The sequence below is a fragment of the Phalacrocorax carbo genome, chromosome 1 (assembly GCF_963921805.1).
Source record: "Phalacrocorax carbo chromosome 1, bPhaCar2.1, whole genome shotgun sequence".
In the NCBI taxonomy this organism is placed as follows: Eukaryota; Metazoa; Chordata; class Aves; order Suliformes; family Phalacrocoracidae; genus Phalacrocorax; species Phalacrocorax carbo.
This window is the reverse complement of record NC_087513.1, coordinates 84,583,572-84,605,800: the sequence shown is the minus strand read 5'-3', so window position 1 is coordinate 84,605,800 and position 22,229 is coordinate 84,583,572. Positions and strand designations below refer to the sequence as shown.

Genomic DNA, 22,229 nt, shown 5'->3' with positions numbered 1-22,229 from the left:
CCAAATACAGAAGAGCTCACAGAGCCCTCTGTTCTCTAGGATTTGAGTTGATCCCTGTTCCCTAGGACAGAGTCACAAGATTTTGAGCGAAGTCTCCTTAAACCTGCTGGGTGTGACATTTCAGCTCTCTGTTCAGTGTACCACCTCATCCTTCCTTTTCAGACCTTCCTCCCAGGGGAGGGCTGCAGACTTCCTCTCCCTTAGCCTTCTCAAGACTCTTGCATTTTCACTTACTCCTCCCTGAGCTCCTTCTCCAGTCTAGCCCTGTCTCCTCCCCAGACATGCCACATATGGATAATACAGCTCTTGTAGTCCTATGCTTGCATAACGTTGATATACTCCATCACATCCTTATTATGAGTATACACAGACCAATCAAAGTAATTGTAAATCAGTGAAGACTGTCCACGGCAAAGGCAGCTCTCCTTTAAATATCAGCATAGAAACTAATGCTCAGTTCACACAGTTCAGCTGATTCTAGAGACATGCAGTGACTTGGCCTCAGAAATAAAATAGGCTTTTCACTAGTTAATGAAGTTTATTTCACTCTTTGCATTTGTAACAGGGATCATGGAAATAAACACCCTAGCTGTTAGTCACTTCCACCTTCAGAAATATCAGGCGTTAGAACAGCATGACAGTTTGCATTAGAAAGCAGAACTCTGACAGCAAAAGGAAAAAGTGCTTTCCAAAGAACTTAAATAAGAAAAACTTTCCTGTTATGCCTTTTGAAACAAAAATTAATGCAAACTTCAAATCTTTTAAACTGATGCTATTACATCTGTGTTATCATAATATCACATCATATTCACATTGCTGTGAAGAAATGCTAAGCTTAATTAATACCTTTGTCCACTTGAAGGCTTATTGGAGCATATGTTTATGATTTAGTCTGCCTCATCTTCCTGGAGCTATCCCCAGAACATGACTATTTGTTTTATACTCTGAATTTTAAAAGCTTTTCAACAACAGGATTTTTTCACCCCTCCTCAACAAGCCGTTTAACAGCCTAATACATCTCACTGCCATCAAAATGTAGTTCATTACCTACTGGGGATCCCACATCTCCTAGCTGTTCTTCTCAGTGAAGCACAGCCTCCTGTTTTACTGTGCTTGCAGTCAAGGCAAAAGCAGAAGGGCTCTGCCCAAGGATCATGCCTTATTCAACAAACTCTAGTCTGCAAGGTTTATTTTTTACAGCAATGAATGCAAGCACTTGGAATATCAGAAGCAGCAGTTTAACAGAGCCTGAAGAGGAAGTGCTTTCAAAGCAGGCTCAGAAAGACAGGGGTTGAAAGACAGCTGAAGCACAGTGCGTCTAACTGTGGCAACAGACAACTCAGAGACACATGATTTTCCCAGAAACACCTGTGCAATGAAGAAAGCATCCAACATCTTTCACTGGAGAACCATGTCCTGCCTCATTATGAACACACCACAGAAAGTATGTCACTGAACCAGAGGAAGTGACCCATGAGACTGATTTGATGCTTTTTTTCCCAGGAAGTATAGCACTGACGTTCAGCAATGCAAGTTTCATCTGAGGGAGGCTATAAGGAGCAGCAGAAACAGTCTCTGGAAGTCAGCTTTAGGAGACCAGGAGAGATGGAGAGGAAGGACAGAGTGCACTAGTGACCACTCTTTTGTCTCCAACAGAGCATTGTTACCCATGAGCAAAATAGACAAAAGTTTGTATCTTCCAGTGAGCGCTTCTCCCCAAAATTAAATTCTAGCATGCATTGTACTGAGTGAAGAGAAGGCAGTTCCTCAGCACATTCTAACTTAACCACAATTTCACTGCCATGTAGAGAGGGAAATACAAAGACCTATTTCTGATGTGCTAACATTCTCTGGGTTTTGCTAAGCTGGCCCTAGCAGGATTGACTCAACCCTAAGGTCCGTTAACAACCATGCCACAAAAGGGAGAGTGCTCTGCTGATCCCGACATGTTTATTCTATTTTCTACAGAGTCAAAGAAGGTAACCCTCAGGTAATAAGTCTTCCCTGATCATACACTGTATTTTCCCAAGCTCAGCACTATGGTGTATTGTCATCACACGTGAAAGAACACAGCTTGAACTATTCCAGAAAGCATCTTTAAGTGAAGTTGCACTAAAAAGGCACTTTTTACATTAGGAATCACTGGTTTCAAGCAAGTTTTCAAATAGAAAGTATCTTCAGCCCCCCCTACCCCACCCCCACACCCCTTTCAAGCATAAGCTCTTAGCATAGTGAGGAACTTTTTTTTTTTAAACTCCTCTACTAAGTATCTTAGCAACACATCAGCATCCTAAAACCTTTCTCCATTTCTTCATCTGTGGTGCTTACAAGTATTGCCATAGTTTTACACACCTCCTTCCTTCTCAGACCAAATGGCTGTTTGATCTTAGGACCAGAAAATTTGTGTTGGAGCAGACCTGAGAAGGTGATCTAATTCCACTCCTGCTCTACTCTACATAGAGTTGGCTATGAGGACACAACAGGACTTTATCCACTTTGGTCTTGAAAACCTGTGACGACACACATTACACAACACCTCTGAGCAACCTGTTCCAAAATTTGACTGTCCTCATGGCAGAAAAGGTTTTCATTGTATCTGGCTTGAACCTCTTGTTTCAACTTATGTTTGTTCTCCATCATCCAACAACCACATACCAATGTGAATAGCCTAGCTCTGTCTTCTTGATAACCGCCTCTTAAGTACTGGAAGATTACTATAGGTCCCATCAAAGCCTTCTCTTCTCCAGGATGAACAAGTACAATTCCCTCAGCATATGATCTTCATGATGTATCAGGGCCCTGAGTGCACTGAAAGGCTTTTAAAGGCCCTGATCAGCCTCACCCGGTGTCTCTACCCCCACTCTTTGCCCATGGCCCCAGGAGCTCTGTTTAAGCTCTGCCTTTGGCCTTCACTCCCTATGTTGCAGGTCTGCCTGTCTCCAGTTACGTCTGTGTATGGTCATGGACCCTGCTGATCCAGACCCTGACCCATGGTATGACTTCCTCACTTGACCTCAGACCTGCTGTATCACTATGGACCTGCTCAGTGACAACTGGACTGTGCCTGACCCTAATTACCATCACTGGGCCTGATCCTCACCTGCTGATTCACATCTCAACTTGATCTTGGACCTGCCTTATCACCACATACCTGCCTGGCGATCTAGACTCTTGCTCGGCACTGGCTGCCTCACTTAGTGCTATGGGATGGGGCCCTGGCTGGTGGGGGACCTGCCTTGCCAGCTGGGTTACCAAACTCTGCTCCCAGCTCCCCACCCCTTTCCAAGGGCCAGCTGTTCCACCACACATGCTCCAGCCCCCAACAGTCCAGTGGAGGGCCACTAGGACTATCTCCAGTTTATCCATACCTTTCTTGTCTCTGAGTGCAGTATTCTAGACTCTGTCTAACAAATGCTAAGTACAGAGAAATAATCACTTCCTTTGGTACATTGGCTGCAGTCTTATAAATATAGCCCTGCATACTGTCAGCCACCTTTGCTTCCAGGGCACACTGCTGGCTTATGCCCAACCTCTTTAACACATTTTTGTCTCTTTTTATGCATCAATAAATGTAGTGACATTCTTGCAACATAAAAAACCAACAGGGCATCAGTCACTTGCAAATAGCACAATATTGAAGCATAACAAAAGTGAAAAACTGAGATGGGTTTTCAATTGTCAAATCCAAGTGCAACAGGAATGTTAATGTACTGCTTCTAAAACAAGCAGTCTCTTCTGATCAAGGCCCAACGAACTCCATACCAGCTCTCAGGGTAATACTGAGACAAAGTCTTGGAATCTCTACTGCAAACTTGCTAGTTTCTCACGTGCCACATATGTGAAAGTAACTCCTCTAACCAGTGCTGCATCCTCAAGTGTTTTCCTATCTAATTTTGTGCTGTTCCCATGTTTCACATCTTTATTGCAATGTTTTAGTTTGTGTATCTGCGGAGGGAGGGAGGGGTTAAACACTAAAAATACACAGTTATGTTGGAAATACCCTCATGGACAGACAGAGGTTTGGCATGCTTTGGAAGTAAATAACTTTAAAATAGCAAGGAAAACAAATACTGTGGGACATGCATCTCTGCTTGCTATTTTCTGTTAAAATATCCACAATAACTAAGACAACACTGACATTCCCAGTAAACCCTCTACCCTCCTCAGAAGAGATGAGCAGGACCATTCTAACCTCAGAGCTTTGTCGGAATAATGCAAATGATGCTGCATTATTCCAACCGCAAGGTCTTCTCATACAGTTTTATTCATGAAAATTAGTTTTAAAGAAAGTGTAGATGCCCAAAACCAAGTTTGCCAGAAGTTCTACAGTCCCAATATAGAAAAGGCCATCTGTAGGATTTGTAATTTGAACTGCAAAGGTCCAAAAATACAAAAGGGAAAGATCTGGAGGCAGAAGCTACATTAGCTCCATCAGTTTTAATTCCTGCAGCTCAGAAAAAATGCAAAATGGAAGCCAAGGGCATAGAACTATGAGGACTGATTTTTCTTCCTTGGTATTATCGACCACATGCATATCACATTGATAATTTATCTTTTGATATTTTTTAAATTATTGAGTGCTAACAATGGCCCCCTATTCTATGCTGGTATCTCATATGAATGTGTTTCTTCAGCGGCTAATATCCTTTGCCATTATACACCCTGACCATAAAGAATGTCATCTCTCAACTTCACAAACAAACCATTAAAACTACCTGTGGCACCTGTTAGTGTGAACTTTGCTACAGTAACATGTTAAGTTTTGGCATCCACAGGTAGAGTTTAGGTGTATCTAGGAATAACAGCACAAACAAGCCACATGATTTGACCCTCACGGCTGTTCGGGAGAATATCAAACTTTTTGCCAGTCAAATCCCAGATGACTTACCCCAAAGTCTTAAAATAAGTTTAATGCAATCAGGTAGAAAAATCAGGTGCCCCCACTCCTAGCCCTGTGATTCAAACCACAAAGTCATGCAGAGTAAAAGCATAGAAAAAAAGACTTGATAAAAGCACTAAGTAAAGAAACGCAGCTTTATTCACCCTTGTAGTCTAGTTTTTCCTCCAACGCAGCATCCCCATGCCACTCTGCCCATCTGAAATCTCTGGAGCTGAAGGCCTTTTAGAGAGAGACAAAGGTCCAGAGGCTCCCACCTCCCATCAGGAGCACAGTGACAGGCGGATATTCAAGATTCAGGGAGAAAAGTTTCCAAAAGCTTAAACAGTTAAAGGTGAAGCTGGGGTCAAGTTTTACGTAAGAAGGGGGAAGGCAGGAACTGGTGGCACCACCTCTGCGGGCAGCTGCCGAGGAGAGCTGTCAGCCCACCGGCCAGCAGTAGGCTTGCTCTACAACCGCCCCCTGGAGCAGCCTCCCTCCCGCCACCCGGGCTCCCCCGCCGCAGTCCCACGCGTGCTCTGCCCCCCACGGGGGCTTCTCCGCCCTCCCACCCATCCAAGGCTCGGCTCGGCACCCTCACACCCTGCTGCAGCCTCAGGGGGTGTGCAAGGGGAGGAGAAAGGAAGCCCCCCGCCTGCAAGCAGCACTGCTGCAGGCGCATTTTCCCCGGTGGTGGGGAGAAATCCGCAGCCGGAGCCATTTGCTCCTGTGAGGGCTGGGCAACGCGAGCTCTCCAGCGCAGAGCAGGACCGCGTACGCAGACGCCGCTGGGCTCTTCCCGTCCCTCTGAACTAACTTTCCTGTTTCCGCAAAAATTATACAACTGGGGGCCAGGGGGGGATTATTGTTTTCACCACACGCTCCTTACCGCTACGAGCCTCCCGCTCCACCACCCCGCATCGCCTGCCGGGACCCCTCCGCTCCTCAGCGCCTCAAGCCGCCAAGCCGGCGGCCCCCGGCCCCTGCGACCGGCACCCCCGCAACCGGCAGCCCCCCCCCGCCGCCCCGCTCCTGCCGTCTCCCACGGCCGGGAAGCGCCCGCAACTTTCCGCCGCCTCCCGCCCCCGGCGGTGCCGGCTCTCACCCGCGCGTCCCTGGGCCGGGCCGGACCGAATGGGGTCGAGTGGTGGGGTAGCTGCAGAGGCACAGCAGGACACGGCTCCAGCTCCTGCCAGCGGAAACGGGAGGAGGGGCTCAGACCGGCGCTACCGAGCGGGGAGGAGCTGGGGGCGCTGCCCAGGGGAGGCTCCAGCCCCGCGGAGCAGAGGCGGGAGCGCGGCCGGCCCGGTCCCGTAGCGCGCCTCATGCCGCCCTGTGCCGGCCCGGCTGAGTCCGGAGCAAGAAGCCGCCGCCATCCTGCGCCGGATCCCCTGTCTGAGAGCTCTCTGCCTGGAGCCTGTTACGCCTGGGGTCCGCCCTGCTCCCTGTGTCGCCCACGCACCCCACGGCATCCCCCCGGAACTCCCTCGGGTGGACGCCAGGGGCATCCTGCGCCTGCACCCTCCCGGGAGATGGGGTGCTGCGCCGAGCCTGGGGGCACCTACCGCCTCGCCCCCTCAGCTGCCTCCCCCGCTCCGAGGGGCCTGAGGTTGAACGTCTCCTCTGGGTTCATGTGGGCAGGGGTGGTAGCCACGCTAAGCTGTGAGCCAGCAGGCTGGGATGAATGTAACCCACCGGCGCCTAGACTGCTGCTGCAAATGGCAAACCCATGGCTAAGCTGCTCGTTGGTCCCAAGCCCACGACTGACAATATATTGCTGTGGCTTCTAACACAGAGGGTAATCTTGTCTGAGTGCTCATCTGAGCTCTCTGCTCTGGTAGCAGGAGACTGCAGTCCGCATGGCACGTTACCTGTGACGCTATGTGAGAGAAGGCCATGAGGGACATCCTATGAGATCCTGCAAAAAGTCCCCACCTGCCTTCCCCTGGGTGTCAGTGGAAGTGCCACAAAAGGTTGATGGAGCCAACTTCAAACACTCTCCAATGGAGAGTTTTAACACAGCTGGGGAAGGTTCTGGTACAGACCACTAAGTGAAGTGTTGTGTGAGGGGGAAGTGGCCTAGAATTGGGGCAGAGATACCTACAGAAATAGACCTGTGCAGTTATGGACAGGGGCCTGCTGAGGGGAACCGTATTTTACAGTGTGTGAAGAGCAACTCAAGGCGCTTCTGTAAATACTTCTGCAGAAGGAAGGTCTTTTTCACATTCCTAGCTCCCTTGTGTAGTCTAACTTCTTTCTCTGGTGCTGCTGTTGCCACACTTCTCAGTTGGAGGGCACATTCACATCAAATATATTCTCTCACACCTTCCATTCTGTCCTATGTGGATTTTTATATACTGCTCAGTTCAACAGACTCTTAAGCATTCTGGTGGCAGTGCTGCTAACAACACAGCTGTCACCTGCCACATGTTTGTTCCTCTCCCCCAGAAGAAAAGCATATGCAGCAGCATTCTGTTCTTCATTTATTTATGTACAAAAGTTCACAGATGTTGCTGTGTGTTTACCTTAAAGCAAGCAATGAAGGAAATCTGTCTTGCAATGCAGCAGAAGATAAAGAGATCTGTGGAGAGAATTTCATTTTAGTTCTTTGGTTCTAGGCTCTGGAAAAGGTCTGTCTCCTGGATGCTGTAGCTCTAATGCAGTATCTCCCATTGTACCTGAGGACTGAAGGATCTTCATTCCAGAATTTTTGTCAAACTTTACATAACTCAGGCTCAAACTTTGGAGATAACCTCTACCCTAAAGATGAACAGTGCAGGAAGCCAGTAGACAATGAGGACAAGTTTGACAGTTTTGGTGGTGATGTTATTGTTGCTTGTTTGTTTGTTTTAACAGAGAGAGCATAATGTTGTGTTCTTTACCTGTTGGCATAAGCACAAGCAGCTTTATACCCAGGTGTATGGGATTTCTGTAGTTCAAGTCAAAGCGAAAGATGAGTAGGTAAAACCAACTCATTGTTTGAAGTCTACCTTGGAAAGAAGGTAAAAAAATGCTTGGAAAGAAGATTAAAAATATATGGGATCTTTGTACGGACTTGACGATCACTTAGGGAAGAACTTGAGGATCACTCTGAAACCAGGGTCTGGAGTGGCTGATACTTTCTACCAAGAAGACTTCACTAGGCTGCAGATCTCTTCTCAATACGCTAGTAAGCTTAGGAAATTAATCTGATCAGACTTTTGTTTCAGCTTCAACTAACCATCTTCTGCATGTGACCAAGTCTAACATGGGGGCCCTCTGATGTTGTCCATACAATGAGGAACAGAAGGAGTTGCTCCTCATCAGCAGTATAGTTGCATCTATGGCACTTAACAGCAAACCTAAAGGCTACATGCAGCTTTTAAAAACAGCTTTGAGTAGCTGTGTTTGAGGCATCTGGAAATGGATACACAGCTTTCCATAGTATGATTCACTGTGTATAGCCCCTCTGCAGTAGCAGACAGAATGCTTTGAGTCCCAGCCACCAATTTCAGATGAAATAACAGCATGGCAACAGTACTGAGTACTGTGAGTAAATTAGGGAGGTTGAAAATGAGAGTCAGTACTTCTGTTTTCAGCAGAAAGAGATCATCCATCTAGACTCTATAGCTTTGCTATAGCCAGGTTCTTCCCACCAGTATTGCTACATTGCCCATTTGAAGGAGGTGACAGGGATGATTTTCTTTTTGATGCACTGCTTGTTTTCCTCGGAATGAGCACCAGTACTTTGTGGCTCATTTAAGAGGCCAAAAATGGTGTAGATCAGCAGACCTGGAGTGACTAGTTGCTGAATCAGCATGTTAAATTACCCAAATGCAGGGAAAATATGACTACCAGTGCAGTGCAGTAGATATGGATCTGGCATCCAAGAGGAGGATTGTCAAAAAAAGTAGATCTTTGCAAGGTTTGGGACACACCATGGTGAGAGGGGAAGCTGCTCTTGGGGCTTTGAATACACTAGTACACCATAGGTGCCCTGACTAGATTTACCTGGGGTTTCCATCTGAGCACCCACGGCTCATTAGCCCAAGAGCTCAGGTCTGGGCACTCCAGTCATTGTCTGAAATATGTTGTAGGTCTGTCTGTGTCTAGTCCTGGACTGACTCCAGACCTGACTCAACACATGGCCTTTGTCTGACGCTGACTGGACTGTCAGTGGAACCTTTTGCAATACTTGCTCTGCTCACCTGCTTAGATGCTATGGGACTATACTCCAGTCTGTGAGGTTACTGACAGAGCTGTGGCCAACCTAAGCTTCTGGCTAGCCTTCCCTTGTAGAGTGGTCCTGTGCTTGCTGTTCCATTACAAGCATGCCAGTAGTCTGCTGCCCTTGGTACTTTGTTTTGATGTAGGCTGTGCTTATAGGATTGATGAAGCAGCATGACTCCCTGGCAGCTTCTTGGAGGCTCAGCATGTGTTCTCTCTGCCTCTGCTACCCTTTAGAGCAAGTCTGAGGGTGTTCTTACCTGTCTGAATCAGTTCATATTCTTTGCTGTCACCACTCAAGTTCAACTCCTTCATCTGGTCCAAGATGCCAAAGACCCAAAGAAAAATGAGCTGGATAATGGGGAAAAAAGTCACTGGGAAACCATTGCACTAAAGGCTAAAGCTCATATGTAATACTCAAGGAAATAATAATCCTTGGGCCATTATAATGGGTCTAGATATTGAAACAGAAAGAGATTTAAATTCAGTCCCTATGTCTGCCTCTAGGCCTACCTACATGTTTTCTTTGTTGGCACGTCAGCTTAAGAAGTTCCCACCCCCCCTCATCAGAGATAAATAAATGAATTCAAAGGAACTTGTCTTACCTGAAGTGTTTCTTTTGTCTTTGAAGTGAAGATGAAGGGAGGGCTCCCGTCTTATCTAGTTGTGTGTTGCTCAGACATGTCTCTGTTGTGTCTTATCTCAGAAGACTATCTTTAAGTGCAGTCATTTCAGTAATTGTGTTTGACATGATTCCACAAGCAGCTGTAGCTGCACAGTTGAGGGCTGATAAACTGAAGCACGTGGGTTAGAAAAGAAAGGAGCCACAGTGGAATGGAAACTTTTGAGCTGTTTTCTTCTAAATAAAGCACGGATATTTAGATCCCTGTTTTGTCACTTTATCTTCTAATGCCTCTGTTTTGTCTGTAACATGATCAGGGGAATCAGCTTTTGATTTTACAGCAAGTTCTAATAGGCTACGGTTAATATTTATAGTATTTCCTCCCCAACAGAAATTACACAGTAAGACACTGATATCCTCATTTATTGTTGGTTGTTTAGAGTTCAATTTAGCCTTTCCTTTTGAAACTAGGCTAGCTCTTTTTTTAAATGTATGCTGCTTTTTGTGTTTGATTTCCTTTATTTTCAAGAAAATTGCAGCTGGCTTTTAGTTCTGATGTACTGTCTGGTTTCTTCTGGTGAAATTCCAGGAAAGGAAGCCTGAGGACAGAGATCTACAGTCCTTTCAGTCTTTGAAGGATTTTTGCATGGATCTCACCAAGTCTGCAAGGGTCCAGATCAAAATTTCCAGTACTGCTTTTGACTCACAGCTTTATTAAATCTTCCTCATTTGATAGCTTCCACAAAAGTGAACTCTCCCAGACACATGAATTTTCTGTTGGTTTCTCCACTGACTTTGAAAGGCAAGTAGATGTCTTTTGCTGACCCTGGTTATTGACACCAAGGAGCTGTGAACTCCAAAAGCAAAAGTGCCAGGGAAGAGGCTTTCATTGCTACTAAGTGAAAAAGACACATGAGTGTCCCTAAATCAACTGCCCTAAGATTTCATCTTTTCTTCAGCCTGTTGGCTTTATTCATTGCTTTGATAACATCTTAATACTGTGCTGGTGTGGTTTTATTCATGATCAGCTGATGGACTAAGTAGACTTCTAGGGCTTGTCTCCTTTAGGGACTACTCCATGGGGTCTGCCGTACCAGTGTCAGCCTGCAGTGGATGCGTGCAAGGCACCAGGCTCATGTTTGCAGAACTGTACTAATATAAATCACAAGCAATTTTCCACCACTGGGGACTAAATGCTGCTCTTTCTCTGTACAGGCTTCCGTTTCAAAACGTATTTGTTGTCTGTTGGCCAAAGAGACTTTTCCCAGGAGTTAGTCTTTTTCTTATTAGGGAGGCTTTATTTGAGCTGTTGTCTGTGCCATACATGGTTCAGAGATCAGGAAGGAAATTGCATAGGGCTGAAATAGGCAGGTGCATGCATTAGTGCTGTTCATACCTACGTATCTGACTGTGGGGCTGGCTGGTTTGCAGAGTAGTTAATTCACTCCTGGGTGGTTCGATCACGTTGCTGTAGCTAGCAATGACACCCGATGGGCATGAGCAGGACTGCACTTGCATGAATTTTTCATGTGTAGCACAGACCAGCAGGTATTTTGAGATGTTCTGTTTTCTAGGAGTTTAAAGTACTTGGCTTGTCTTTCTCCAAGCTCAACTGATTCTGGTTACCAGCCATACAGATCTTATGGAAAGCTGTTGGCATCTGTGTTCTGTGCTGCTGTTTGGAAGTTAGTTCTTGAAGGCTTTTTTTGGTGTTTTTTTTTTTTTTTGTTTTGTTTTGTTGTTTTTTTTTTGTGTGTGGTTTTTTTTTTTTTGTCTTGGCGAGAATAACCACAGCAGGAACTTTGTGCACAGGAATAAGGTGTAAATTTTCCTTCGTAGGTGCAAAAAGTGCTTCCATCCTTTACTAGCCATTTTTGGATCCTGCACAGAGAAGGTTAACAGCACTAGCCCTGCACAGTCCTTAAAAGCAGCCTCTGAGAGTACAGGGTCTGCAAGATTGGGGAGGGGGAATACTTCATTATATATAAAAAATAAATGGACCCCTTTTCCCATAACAAGACCCAACCATCTTTTCCAGCTGTGACTTAATGGCATCATTTTTGCTATCCTCCTTACCCACATTCTTTCCATCCCATGCTTCAAAGCAGAGGTTATGACCTAGATGCAGGCCATAAGCAGCAAATGCAGTATGCATGGCAGAGGCAGTGTCATGTCAGCTGCTCCACAGTACTGTCTGGTGAAGACTCATCCCCCTGAGGGACCTCCTACATGCAAATAGAAACCTGCACTTGCACAGTTACAACAGATTGACTGGCATGCAATAGCTTAATGAGAAAGTAAGTCAATTAGTCCCCCATCTCCATCAAATCAATTGTCCAGACCCGCTGGGACTGCAGCACTGCAGGGCTATGTGTTGTAAGGTTAGTCCTGGTGCAGCGTGTGTTTACCTGAGCACAAAAATTGGAGGGCCCCACTGACTGGAAGCTAGCCAGCATTATTCCAATCTACAAGAAGGGCGTGAGGGAAGACTCAGAAAACTACAGACCTGTTAGCCTAACCTCAGAACCTGAACCAATTATGGATAAGATCATACTGGGTACTATTGAAAGGAATTTAAATAACAATGCAATCATCAGGCACAGTCAACATGGTTTTGTAAGGGAAAGGCCTTTCTAAATAATTTGATATCTTTCTGTGGAAAGGTCACCCGCCCAGTGGCTGAAGGGAAGGTGGTGGATGTAGTTTTTCTCGACTGTAGTAAGGCTTTTGGTACTGTGAGATGAGCAGGTTCATGGTACGCTGGGTGAAAAACTGGCTGAACGGCAGAGCTCAAAGGGGGCTACATCTAGCTGGCAACCTCTCACCAGCAGTGCTCCTCAGGGCTCAGTTCTAGGGACAGTTCTGTTCACTATATGTATCAACAATCTGGATGCAGGAGTTGAATGCACCGTCAGCAAGTTTGCTGTCAATACTAAACTGGGAGGTGCTGTTGACTCTCTGGAGGGACAAGAGGCCTTGCGGAGGGATCTGGAGAGACTGAAGCACTGGGCAATCATCAATGCCATGAAATTTAACAAGAACAAATGCCAGGTTCTGCACCGGGGATGGAGTAACATGAGACACAAATATAGACTGGGAGAGGAGTGGCTGGAGAGCAGCCCTCCAGAAAGGGACATGGGGGTGCTGGCCGACAGCAGGCTCAACATGAGTCAGCAGCGTGCCCTGGCAGCCAAGAGGGAAAACTGCATCCTGGGGTGCATCAAACACAGCATAACCAGCCAGTCACAAGAGGTGATCATCCCAGTGTATTTAGTGTTGGTGCGGCCTCACCTTGAGTACTGGTACTGTGTGCAGTTCTGGGCCCCGCAATTTAAGAAGGGCATTAAGGTACTTGAATGCATCCAGAGGAGGGCAGCAAAGCTGGTGGGAAGGGCTGGAAGGCATGTCCTATGAGGAGCGGCCAAAGACTCTGGGCTTGTCTAGTTTGGAGTAAAGGAGGCTGAGGGGCAACCTCATTGCTCTCCACAGCTTCCTGAGGCGATGGAGGTGCAGAGGGGAGGGGCTGATCTCTTCTCCATGGTATCCAGTGATAGCATGCGTGGGAACAGCTCAAAGCTGCACCAGGGGAGGTTCAGACCTGATGTTAGGAAGCATGTCTTTACCAAGAGGGTGGTCAGACACTGGAACAGGCTTCCTAGAGAGGTGGTCAATGCCCCGTGACTGTCAGTGTTTAAGAAGCATTTTGACAATGCCCTTAACAACCTGCTTTAACTTTTGGTGATCCCTGAAGTGGTCAGGAAGTTGGACTAGATGATCACTGTAGGTCCCTTCCAACTGCAACTATTCTATTCTATTCTACTCTATTCTGTTATATTATATTATTTTCTGTTATATTATATTCTTTTCTGTTCTAAAATGTACCTGTTTACAAAGTACATTCAGTAGGGCTTTGCAAGTAGCCTATATTCTGGTTTTCTGTTTGAAATCTGTTGAAATGGAAAGCCTCAGGACTTCTCACATGCTGGGTGAAATAAAATACCCTTTGTAGGGCCTGGCATCACCTCTTCCACGTAGAGTAAAAACTTCATCCTCCAGTGTATGTCTCCATTTCATTACTGGGTAGAACCATGAGACTTTCATCTGACTCTCATATCCACCTCTGTCACTGAAGTTTTATATTTATGCATCTGTCCTTTGACAACTAGTTCCAATGTGCTGTCCATTTTGGATCATATTCTATGTACCTCTCAGGCACTTATTATCTTTCTGATAACTTACTTTCATTTCTTATATTTGTCTTACTCTTTTAAGGACATTACAAATTATATTTTGAATCTTAGTCTTTATTCTCCCAGTTCAAGCCTAATGTTTCAATGGTGTTCAAGTCAATTGAGTTCTCTATACATACTCAGTTTGCAAAAATCTCCTTTAGTGCTATCTGCGGATTAATTTACCCTGCTGCTTTATCCTACCTCCAGATCACTAATGAAGTTAAAAGGGAATGGTTCTATACTAATCTTTTTCAGTACACTCCTTCCCCTCAGTTAACACAGTAATCTGTCATCTTTGATAACATTCTTTTTAGTCATTTGCTTTGCACACAGCTGCTGACAGCCAGACCAGTGTGAACTCATACTTCAGACAAAAAATTTTAGGGTGTCCCATATCAAAATTTTACCATGCTAAACTTGTCTAAATCACTTGATTTATAAGTTAAGATCTAATAGTTCATTCTTTACTGTTTCTGGAATATTAATTCCTTGAAAGGAATCAATTCACCCAGTGGCAACACAGAATCAGAAAAGATTGTATTGAATCTGAAGGTCATAAACTAAGTATTACAAACCTAGAGGCAGCATTGTAGGCTTAAATAAGTTTTACACAGGCTTTGGAAAACAATTCAGAGAAAGAAACTCCATACTATCAGCCAGCAATGAGCCAGAGGAATACTAAAGATTTAAGTCATTAAGGAAAACACTGCATTTTCTCTACAGTTATGAGTTAGCAAAGGACAATTGCTTTCAATACCAGCTTCAAAATAAAACCATGCTTCCAAGGCATCAGCAGATTCTTCCTCAGAACTACTGCATAGAGTGGTTGAAGCTACCATTGTCTAGCTAACTACAGTGTTTACCAGAACTTGTTTAAAGCTGGAAAAGAGAAAGCACAGATAGTGAAACACACAAGGAAGCTTGTGCACACAATCAAGAAGATGAGCTAGTTAAAACTTAGATTGTTGAAACAAGCATCTAAAGCAGCAGATTGCCTAAAGGATCTTGTGGGGAAAAGCTCAGGAGCCTGAGAACCCCATGGAAGTGAAAGAGCTGAGAGTTGATGTGAGAGATGCTGGTTCTTTCTCTGAGCATAATGAAGAGTTTGGAGGAGCCAACTGAGTACAACAGCAGATTATGTTTTTAAAAGAATGTGTTCCAGTAAGGGAATCTTCCCTCCTTTCCTCCCTCCCCGGCACCCACCCCTCCACCCCCAATCTAATATACTAAGTAGAATTGATGCTGATGGTGCACTGGAAGGTGGCTGGCTGAGCATTTTTCGTGAATTTCAGTGAAAGGATGGGGAGTATTCAATGACACTTGTGAAAAAAACCAGTGAAGACTTAGACCTTCAGGTACTTGGAGGATTAAGCTGAGTCCATAAAACATGGGAAGAACATTCTCTAGGAGGAGAAGATATAAACTTTGAAGGGAGTTGAGATTTAAATGTGCAAGAAACAAAATCATCGATCTGTGACTAGACTCCTGGAATACCTTGTAAATGAGTACAACTTACAACTTCAAATACAGAAACAAAACACTTTAAAGGACAAGAAGATGGTTCGGAAGCTGGAGGAGCTATGTAAGTCTGCAGGCCTCTACATGTGCTGTGGGAAGAATTGTACAGTATCTTCATGGAATCCACAGAGCCCTTTAACCAGCAGACTGAAAGCTGTAGAAGTACCAACTAGCTCATGAGTTCTCGAAAGAAGTACGATTTCATCTGTGTGTGGCTGAAGCCCTCACCTTCTTGCGTTCTAATAAACCCTTGAGCTCTGACAGAATCTCAGATCCCTCAAATACCCATAAGTACTTTTCTCTATGCCAAAAATACAAGGACAGAAATATCTGAAATAAGTGTGAGAATTGATTCCTAAGGTGTTGTGATGCATTGTGGAAAGAGGATATGTAACACCATATATCCAAATCTGTGCCACAGGACTGTGCCTGGCCACCCAATAAATTGCCTGCTCAGTGGCTGCTGAGAGCATCATGCAACCCACCTCTCCCCTCAGAGTAGCATGAATGGCTGGATCTTCCCCCATATCCACAGCATTGTGGGGACCAAGATTGTTGCCTCTCAGTGACTCTTGAGTAAGCAACCTCAGTTTACAAGTAAAGCAGAGACACTGTTTGATTGCTTTAGAAACATGGAAAGCTAACCTCTTTTCACTATTCTCTCTCATCCTTTTCCTGCCATTTGCTGGCCAAATGCCATTTTTTGCAATACTTGTGTGCCTCACTGTCTGCAACTAACATGTGGAACAATTTGATCTTGCTAACAGTATTCTGCTGGCATGCAAGAAAAGAGCAGAGTCTAGCTCCCTGAGCAGTGCTAACTGCTGACATCCAATTTTCTAAGCATAACTTCATTTAAAAGGCAAAAGAAAGTTTGGTCTTTCACTATCATGCACAGAAGAGAGGGAAACAGTATCTAGCCTCCAACAGGAGGAAGGTTGAAGGAGCCTGTGACTGCACACCTGCTAAGGTGGACATCTAGACAGACAGATATGTAGGTTATATGTGCAATCCCCATACACATGTATGTGCCCACACATGTCTACCTTACATCTATATAATTGTATGGTAAGCATATCTGTGCATGTGTTGGCCTACAAATGAATGCATGAGTGCACTCACTCAGACCAGATGTAGCATGAATATTTTCAAGCTGTTCCTAAGTGGTCAAACTTACGGCAGCTGCTGCCATTGCCCTACCTGTATGCCCAAGTGCATACCACTCCTTTTAAGTGTATGTTCACACCCTGTGTGTGCTCTGTGGGAAATACATTCCACAGGGTGCTGTTTGTGGTAAAACCCTTAAGCAGTTATTTGCCTGTTTCCTTGACTCCAACTGTTTTCCTCAGTTGTGCAAACCTGGAGATACAAACTTGTTTGACCCTGTCAATCACAAAACAGCTCAGAGGTGCTTTTCTGAAAATACACAATATCTGCGGTTTATTTTTCAGTTTGGTATGAGGGGGCAGGGGTTGTTCAAACACGGGCTTTTTTCTTAGACATGCATCCCATAGACAACTCAGGGCAGAGAGTCTCTAGTCCTTCACCAGCCGGTAGATGTGATGCTGGGCGCCATGGTCACTAGTTGACACCTCAAAAACGTATGCTATGCACAGCAAGGTCTCCTGTGTGTCCCTGTTTGTCACAACCTAGACAGAAAAGGAGAAGAAGCTGAGATGGCAACTGCTGTTTCTCTGCTTACATATTCCAACACATTTAACATAAAGCAAAAAGTTAGTAATAGGCAAAGAACAGAGAACAGCAGCAATGATACACAGCTCGGCCACCACAACCCCCAATCTTTGTGCCCACACACCCAAGCAAAGGACTTTTGCAGCATCAGGACTACAGTGCAGTGAAGAGACAGGGAGGTGACCAGAGTTCACTGTGGAGAACAGAAAGCTGTGACCAGGCAGTGACCACATAAGTGGAAGCAGGTCCACTAGGTCCTCCAGTCCCCACCCCCTGGTGTTGCAGATTTCAGCAGAGAGCGAGCGTTTCACAGAAAAATCTCTTCTTCCTCTGTTGGGTAGAGAGAGGCCACCTCCTGTGGCACATCCATTTCTGCTCATGTATGTGTTGATATATCACAGCCATGAACAGTTCTTTCCTTCCATCTACTCCTGCTTGTCAGTGGTAGATACAGACCACGAGGATTATAGAGTATAACTCATTTCACAAGAGACTTATAGGTTTGACTCCATTACTCCTCCCATTCCATACACTGGAGGTGTCAGGAGAAGGATGGCTGCTACACTAAAGCATTCTTTCAGAAGCTCCTTTTTTCCATTTATTTTTCTATGGTCCCTCAGGAACCTTAGCTTCTCTGCCATGCGACTCAGTGTCAGCAGCATGGTGATGGAACAGCGTTGTCCTAGTTTCAAAAGCACGCACTGCCTACACTACATGGCAGGGACAAGCAAAATGTTGTACCCAGAGCTCCTAGATCAGCTTCCCTTTCTCTGACACTACACAGCTTTGCACATTATTGTCATCTGAGTTTGTGCCATAGCTAAAGCTTCAGGCAGTTCTCTCCAGCTGGAGGAGGTACATATTTATCAGCAGTAGCACCAACTCAATTGCAGAAATAAAACATACCAGCTGGAGGCTTGACCTGTACCAAAGCCCAACCATTCTTGTGAAAATAGAAAGAAAATAGCTGTTTTCAGAAATGCTTATTAACTTTACCAGCCCGATTTTGGTCTACTTTGTTTTCTTTTCTTACTTTACAATTAGGTCTGCAGCTGAACTAACCCTTCTCTTTCCTTCTGCAGGCTGTGGTGAGTTATAGACATCCAGGTGTTGTAAAGCACCAGTCTTGTCTGAAAAATGAGCTCTGAAATGTTGGAGGGCTAGATCCAGACCAAAGTGCAAAGCAAGATAAATCATGCTTGTGAGATTAGGGGTATCTAAGCTCATGAAAGGGTCTAGAAAAATATAATTAGACTTGCCTCAGAATTTGGTAGGACTGAGGACTGGCAGCATGTTTTGCATTAAGCATGACCATTTTTCAGCTCCAGAGTGGGGAGTGGGGGGTAGAAAATGTTCAGCCTGCTGCTCAGGGAGCAAGACTGCAATGCAATGCATAAAAGGCTGTGCCAGCACCCATATGACATGTCTCTCTGTGACAGGAGGTAAGAGAAGGACATGAGATTACTCAAAACATAAAGCCCCAGAGGAACTGTAACTATATGATAACTTTGTTCATAAAACTTATAGCAAGAGCTGGCCTGACTGAGGAATGAAACCTGCAGAAAGCAGTTACAGCTTACAGTGAAGATTACAGCACAGCACACAGGCCTTCCATCTCTCTGTCCCTGCCCCCTTCATTGTTTTCCTCATCTACAAAAACTCTTAACATTTATACTCTTCTCTTCTTCCAGATGCTAAAGATCTTAGTACAAACATGAAAGAGTAAAGCCTTCTAAAGCCCTGTGAAGTATGATATTAACTTTGTGTAAGGTTAATATAGTGTGAGGACATTAAAGCCTTGTTTTATAGCTGAGGTACCTGAGCCACAGCAGTGAAATGAGTTGCCTGGAGTCCCACAAGATCTCCAGAGGATGAAATGAAGACCACTTTATACCCATTCTTTCATATAGCCTCTAGCATCTCTTCTACTTACCCAACCTCAGGTTCTCTGCATGAAGATCTGTGACGCATCTTGTAGAGGCGAGCACAGAACTCAGTCCATTAGGGAAATCCACCTTTTAGGCTGTCTTTGCCCTCTTCCCCAATTTAGGCTGCATCTGAGCCTGGAAAGGCTTCTGGTATAACATAGACACTAATGCAAATCTAGTTGCTGTAGCCTTGTAGTACTGCCCTACCTACAGGTTGCAGTGATTCATGAAGATGTCACAGAGCTTCCCCCAACATGCCCCTTCCTTTACATGCCTCCATATTCTTTCCAGGTTCAGGATGGTCCTGAAAAAAACACTTTTTTTTTCCCTACCAGGTCAGTGAAGAATTCTTCCCATGCCAGAGTTAGAGAGTCACTTAACAGTGCTCTTGGGATTTTGTTTGCCTTGCAAAAAGGGCCAGGGCACAGAAAGGACCTCAATGTTCATCCAATAGTGGAATGAGCATTTCCTTCACTGACTTTTGTGTCCTTTTCCTTCCCTTATCTCTCTGCCTCATAAGTACTCCCTTTATCCTTCCATTTTTTCCTCTCTTACTGAAGCCTCTCAAATTCTTCTGCTGCTTCTCTGCATAAGTTACTATCTCTAGAGCTCCATAAATGGTCTTGAGGTACAATACATGTGAGAGATACTAAGTTCAATTAGCTGCTGAGCTGTAAAAGGAAATCTGCTTTGACTCACAACAGTGAATTCCTGCATGGGGCTTTCCAAGCTCCAACAAAAACAGTTGAAAGCCCACCTGTAAGATAGTAAAGTTCTCCAGCACACTGTTCATCATATACTTCTCAGGAAGGTGCTTGAGTTTATGAATGAAGTTTATCATGTATTCGCAGAGAGGGGAACGGTGAATGCGATAGGAATAGTGTCCATTTTCATAGCGTGCATACTCTGTCTGCAATGTAAAACACAAAAAGGGCATATGGAGCTAATGTTGTAATGTTAGTAGCATTAATCACATAAAGGAACTCAGGACAGAAAAATTACAATGGCATTTTCAAGTAATTTTACGAACAGTAATGAGCTAATTAATCACTCCTCTACAGTACTTCGCTCCAAAGTCAGTCTCCTTGAGCCCTCTAATTTCTTCGGATTGATTTCTTTTTCATTAGAACAGTGGGTTCCTATTTACGAGCAGCAGACTGCCAAGGAGCTGTGAATGGTAACTAAGAGAAGCAGACCAGTTGTCAGTTATGCTATGGTCTGCATCTCTACTGGAAAAATATTAGGTGTGGATAAACTGAAAAATTTAAAAACTGCTGCTTTAGCAAGACCGGGAAGCTCCTAGTAATGATGGTAATCGTACGCTCAGGATGCTTCACAGCTGGAAAGGACTAAAGCCTTCTGGTACCTGTGAGAGACAACATAGTATCTCTGCTCCCCCTTAGGAGAGGGTGTGGCCAATGTTACACAGAGGGGGGCTTTTTTGTTCACATTTTGGCTCCTGTATATTTCATCTTCCTTTGAACAGAAGCTGAGGTTGGATTCTATCATGTCACAGCAGACTCTTAAATGCCCATTACTTCTTTTCACTCCAAGAGCTTGGTCTCCTTTTCTATGCACCATGACACCTTTCTTTGGCCTATCTATCCCATTATGCAAATACATAACCAGACTTCAGGCACATCTATCATATGGCTGGAGACAGGTCTTGGGGAAGCATGTAGCTTGAACTGACTGCTGGCACAAGAACACCTGGTATTCTGCACACAGCCACTCCTACTGCATCTAAAGGCTCCCCGAGGAAAAGCAGCAGGAAGCACATCAGAGCAGCAACCTTAGCAGCTAAATGTGGCATCAGAAAGAATTTTTTTCATGCCAGATATATGCATAATTATGCAGTTCCACTGTTGCTCGAGGTGTAAGTGTACAAACACTAAGATAAGCCTCATAAAATCAAAAGATTATAGTATGTAAATTATTACAGTCAATTAGTGGCTATAGTCTATATATCTATAAATGATCTGTTTAAAAACATGGATGAGAGTGAGGTGTTGCCTATTTGCTTTCACCTTTCTGAACTACAAACCAAGGGTCCAGGTTTCCTAGCTTTTCTTTGCTCCCCCAAGAAACCCAGAGAATCATCAGAGCTGAGAGTCTTACATATTTGCATGTCTTCAGAAACTGAGGTTTAAGGAAAAAAAAAAATAGCAGACGGTACACTAGACCTTCAATGAAGTCCTGAGGCAAGGCTGTGTTGCAGGCTGCAGCAATCTTACACCTGTATGTCTCAGAAATCATAATCTATGGCATTCATCTCCCTGACAACAAGCATGGGATATATTGTGCCTTGAGACATTCGCAGGATGCAAATACTTGAAATTATAAAACAGCAGCCAGGGATAACCTTGCACCTGGGTGTCTGGTCCTTACCTCCACTTTCTCGACCACCTGCTTTCCAAAGGAACACACTTTGGTGGAACAGGTAATGACCATGTTTTCTGGGCTCTCATACTGGCTGGAAACACCATAGAAAGATCTGGATTCATCTTCAATATTGGTGTTCAAATCAGCCTGCCAAAAAACAAAGCAAAACAAATACATGTTTATCAATAGATGGTTGTAGTGTTTTTTCACCATTACCTAAAGGGGTTTTGTGTAGCCAAGACTGTAAGGTCCAAAGCTCCATAAGCAGATCAATATGCATCAAGCAAGCAGGGGAAATCTGAGGAGCGTGCACTAAAATCCAGTTCCTGCTTCAGAAAATGGTGGTGGGAATTTGCACACATTGGGGAAATCTGGTGGAATATCCTCTTAACATTAAAAATACATGACACAGCCCCTTGCCTTAGCTGATAGATATTTACCACAACTGAACTGTGCCAGGACAGCATGGAGGCACTCACAGAGCATGTGGAAAGCAGACAGGAGAGCACTGTGGAGACAGAGCAATGCAACAGACAGGCTAGACTGGGCTGCCTCATAAGAAAGAAAAATAAGGGATACAGCAACTGTAATAAAGCTTCTCCACCCTGGATGTGCAGGTAAGGGGAAGAGACAGAGCAGAAAGGAGGAGTGTGAGTACACACACACACACGCGGCTCAGGTACTACGATATGAAGAACATAAGTAGACAGAATGCAACATAAGGAATGTAGGTTGCAGACGAATCCAGCCCAGTTCCACCCGAACATAAACCC

At 44.8% G+C, this 22,229-nt stretch overlaps 2 protein-coding genes across 11 annotated transcripts in view; both read right to left on the bottom strand.

Annotated features, from left to right (window-relative positions):
- TSPAN9 (tetraspanin 9) overlaps positions 1-6,089 on the bottom strand; it is a 198,584-nt gene extending 192,495 nt beyond the window's left edge. Inside the window, exon 1 of one of the 3 annotated variants that reach the window (XM_064463421.1) lies at positions 5,982-6,089. The gene's annotated coding sequence lies outside the window, so the exon portion shown is untranslated. The remainder of the gene's footprint in view (positions 1-5,981) is intronic. The other 2 variants (XM_064463399.1, XM_064463415.1) reach the window with 2 other exon arrangements.
- Positions 6,090-16,866: 10,777 nt separating this feature from the next.
- Positions 16,867-22,229, bottom strand: part of TEAD4 (TEA domain transcription factor 4) — a 55,895-nt gene continuing 50,532 nt past the window's right edge. For 6 of the 8 annotated variants that reach the window (XM_064463346.1, XM_064463329.1, XM_064463352.1 and 3 more), the window contains 4 exons: positions 21,463-21,603; positions 19,832-19,984; positions 18,406-18,576; positions 16,867-17,103 (listed from right to left, as the gene is read on the bottom strand). In XM_064463346.1, the coding sequence (XP_064319416.1) occupies positions 18,448-18,576; positions 19,832-19,984; positions 21,463-21,603 (423 nt within the window). In that variant the 3' untranslated portion in view covers positions 16,867-17,103; positions 18,406-18,447. The remainder of the gene's footprint in view (positions 17,104-18,405; positions 18,577-19,831; positions 19,985-21,462; positions 21,604-22,229) is intronic. The other 2 variants (XM_064463318.1, XM_064463370.1) reach the window with 1 other exon arrangement.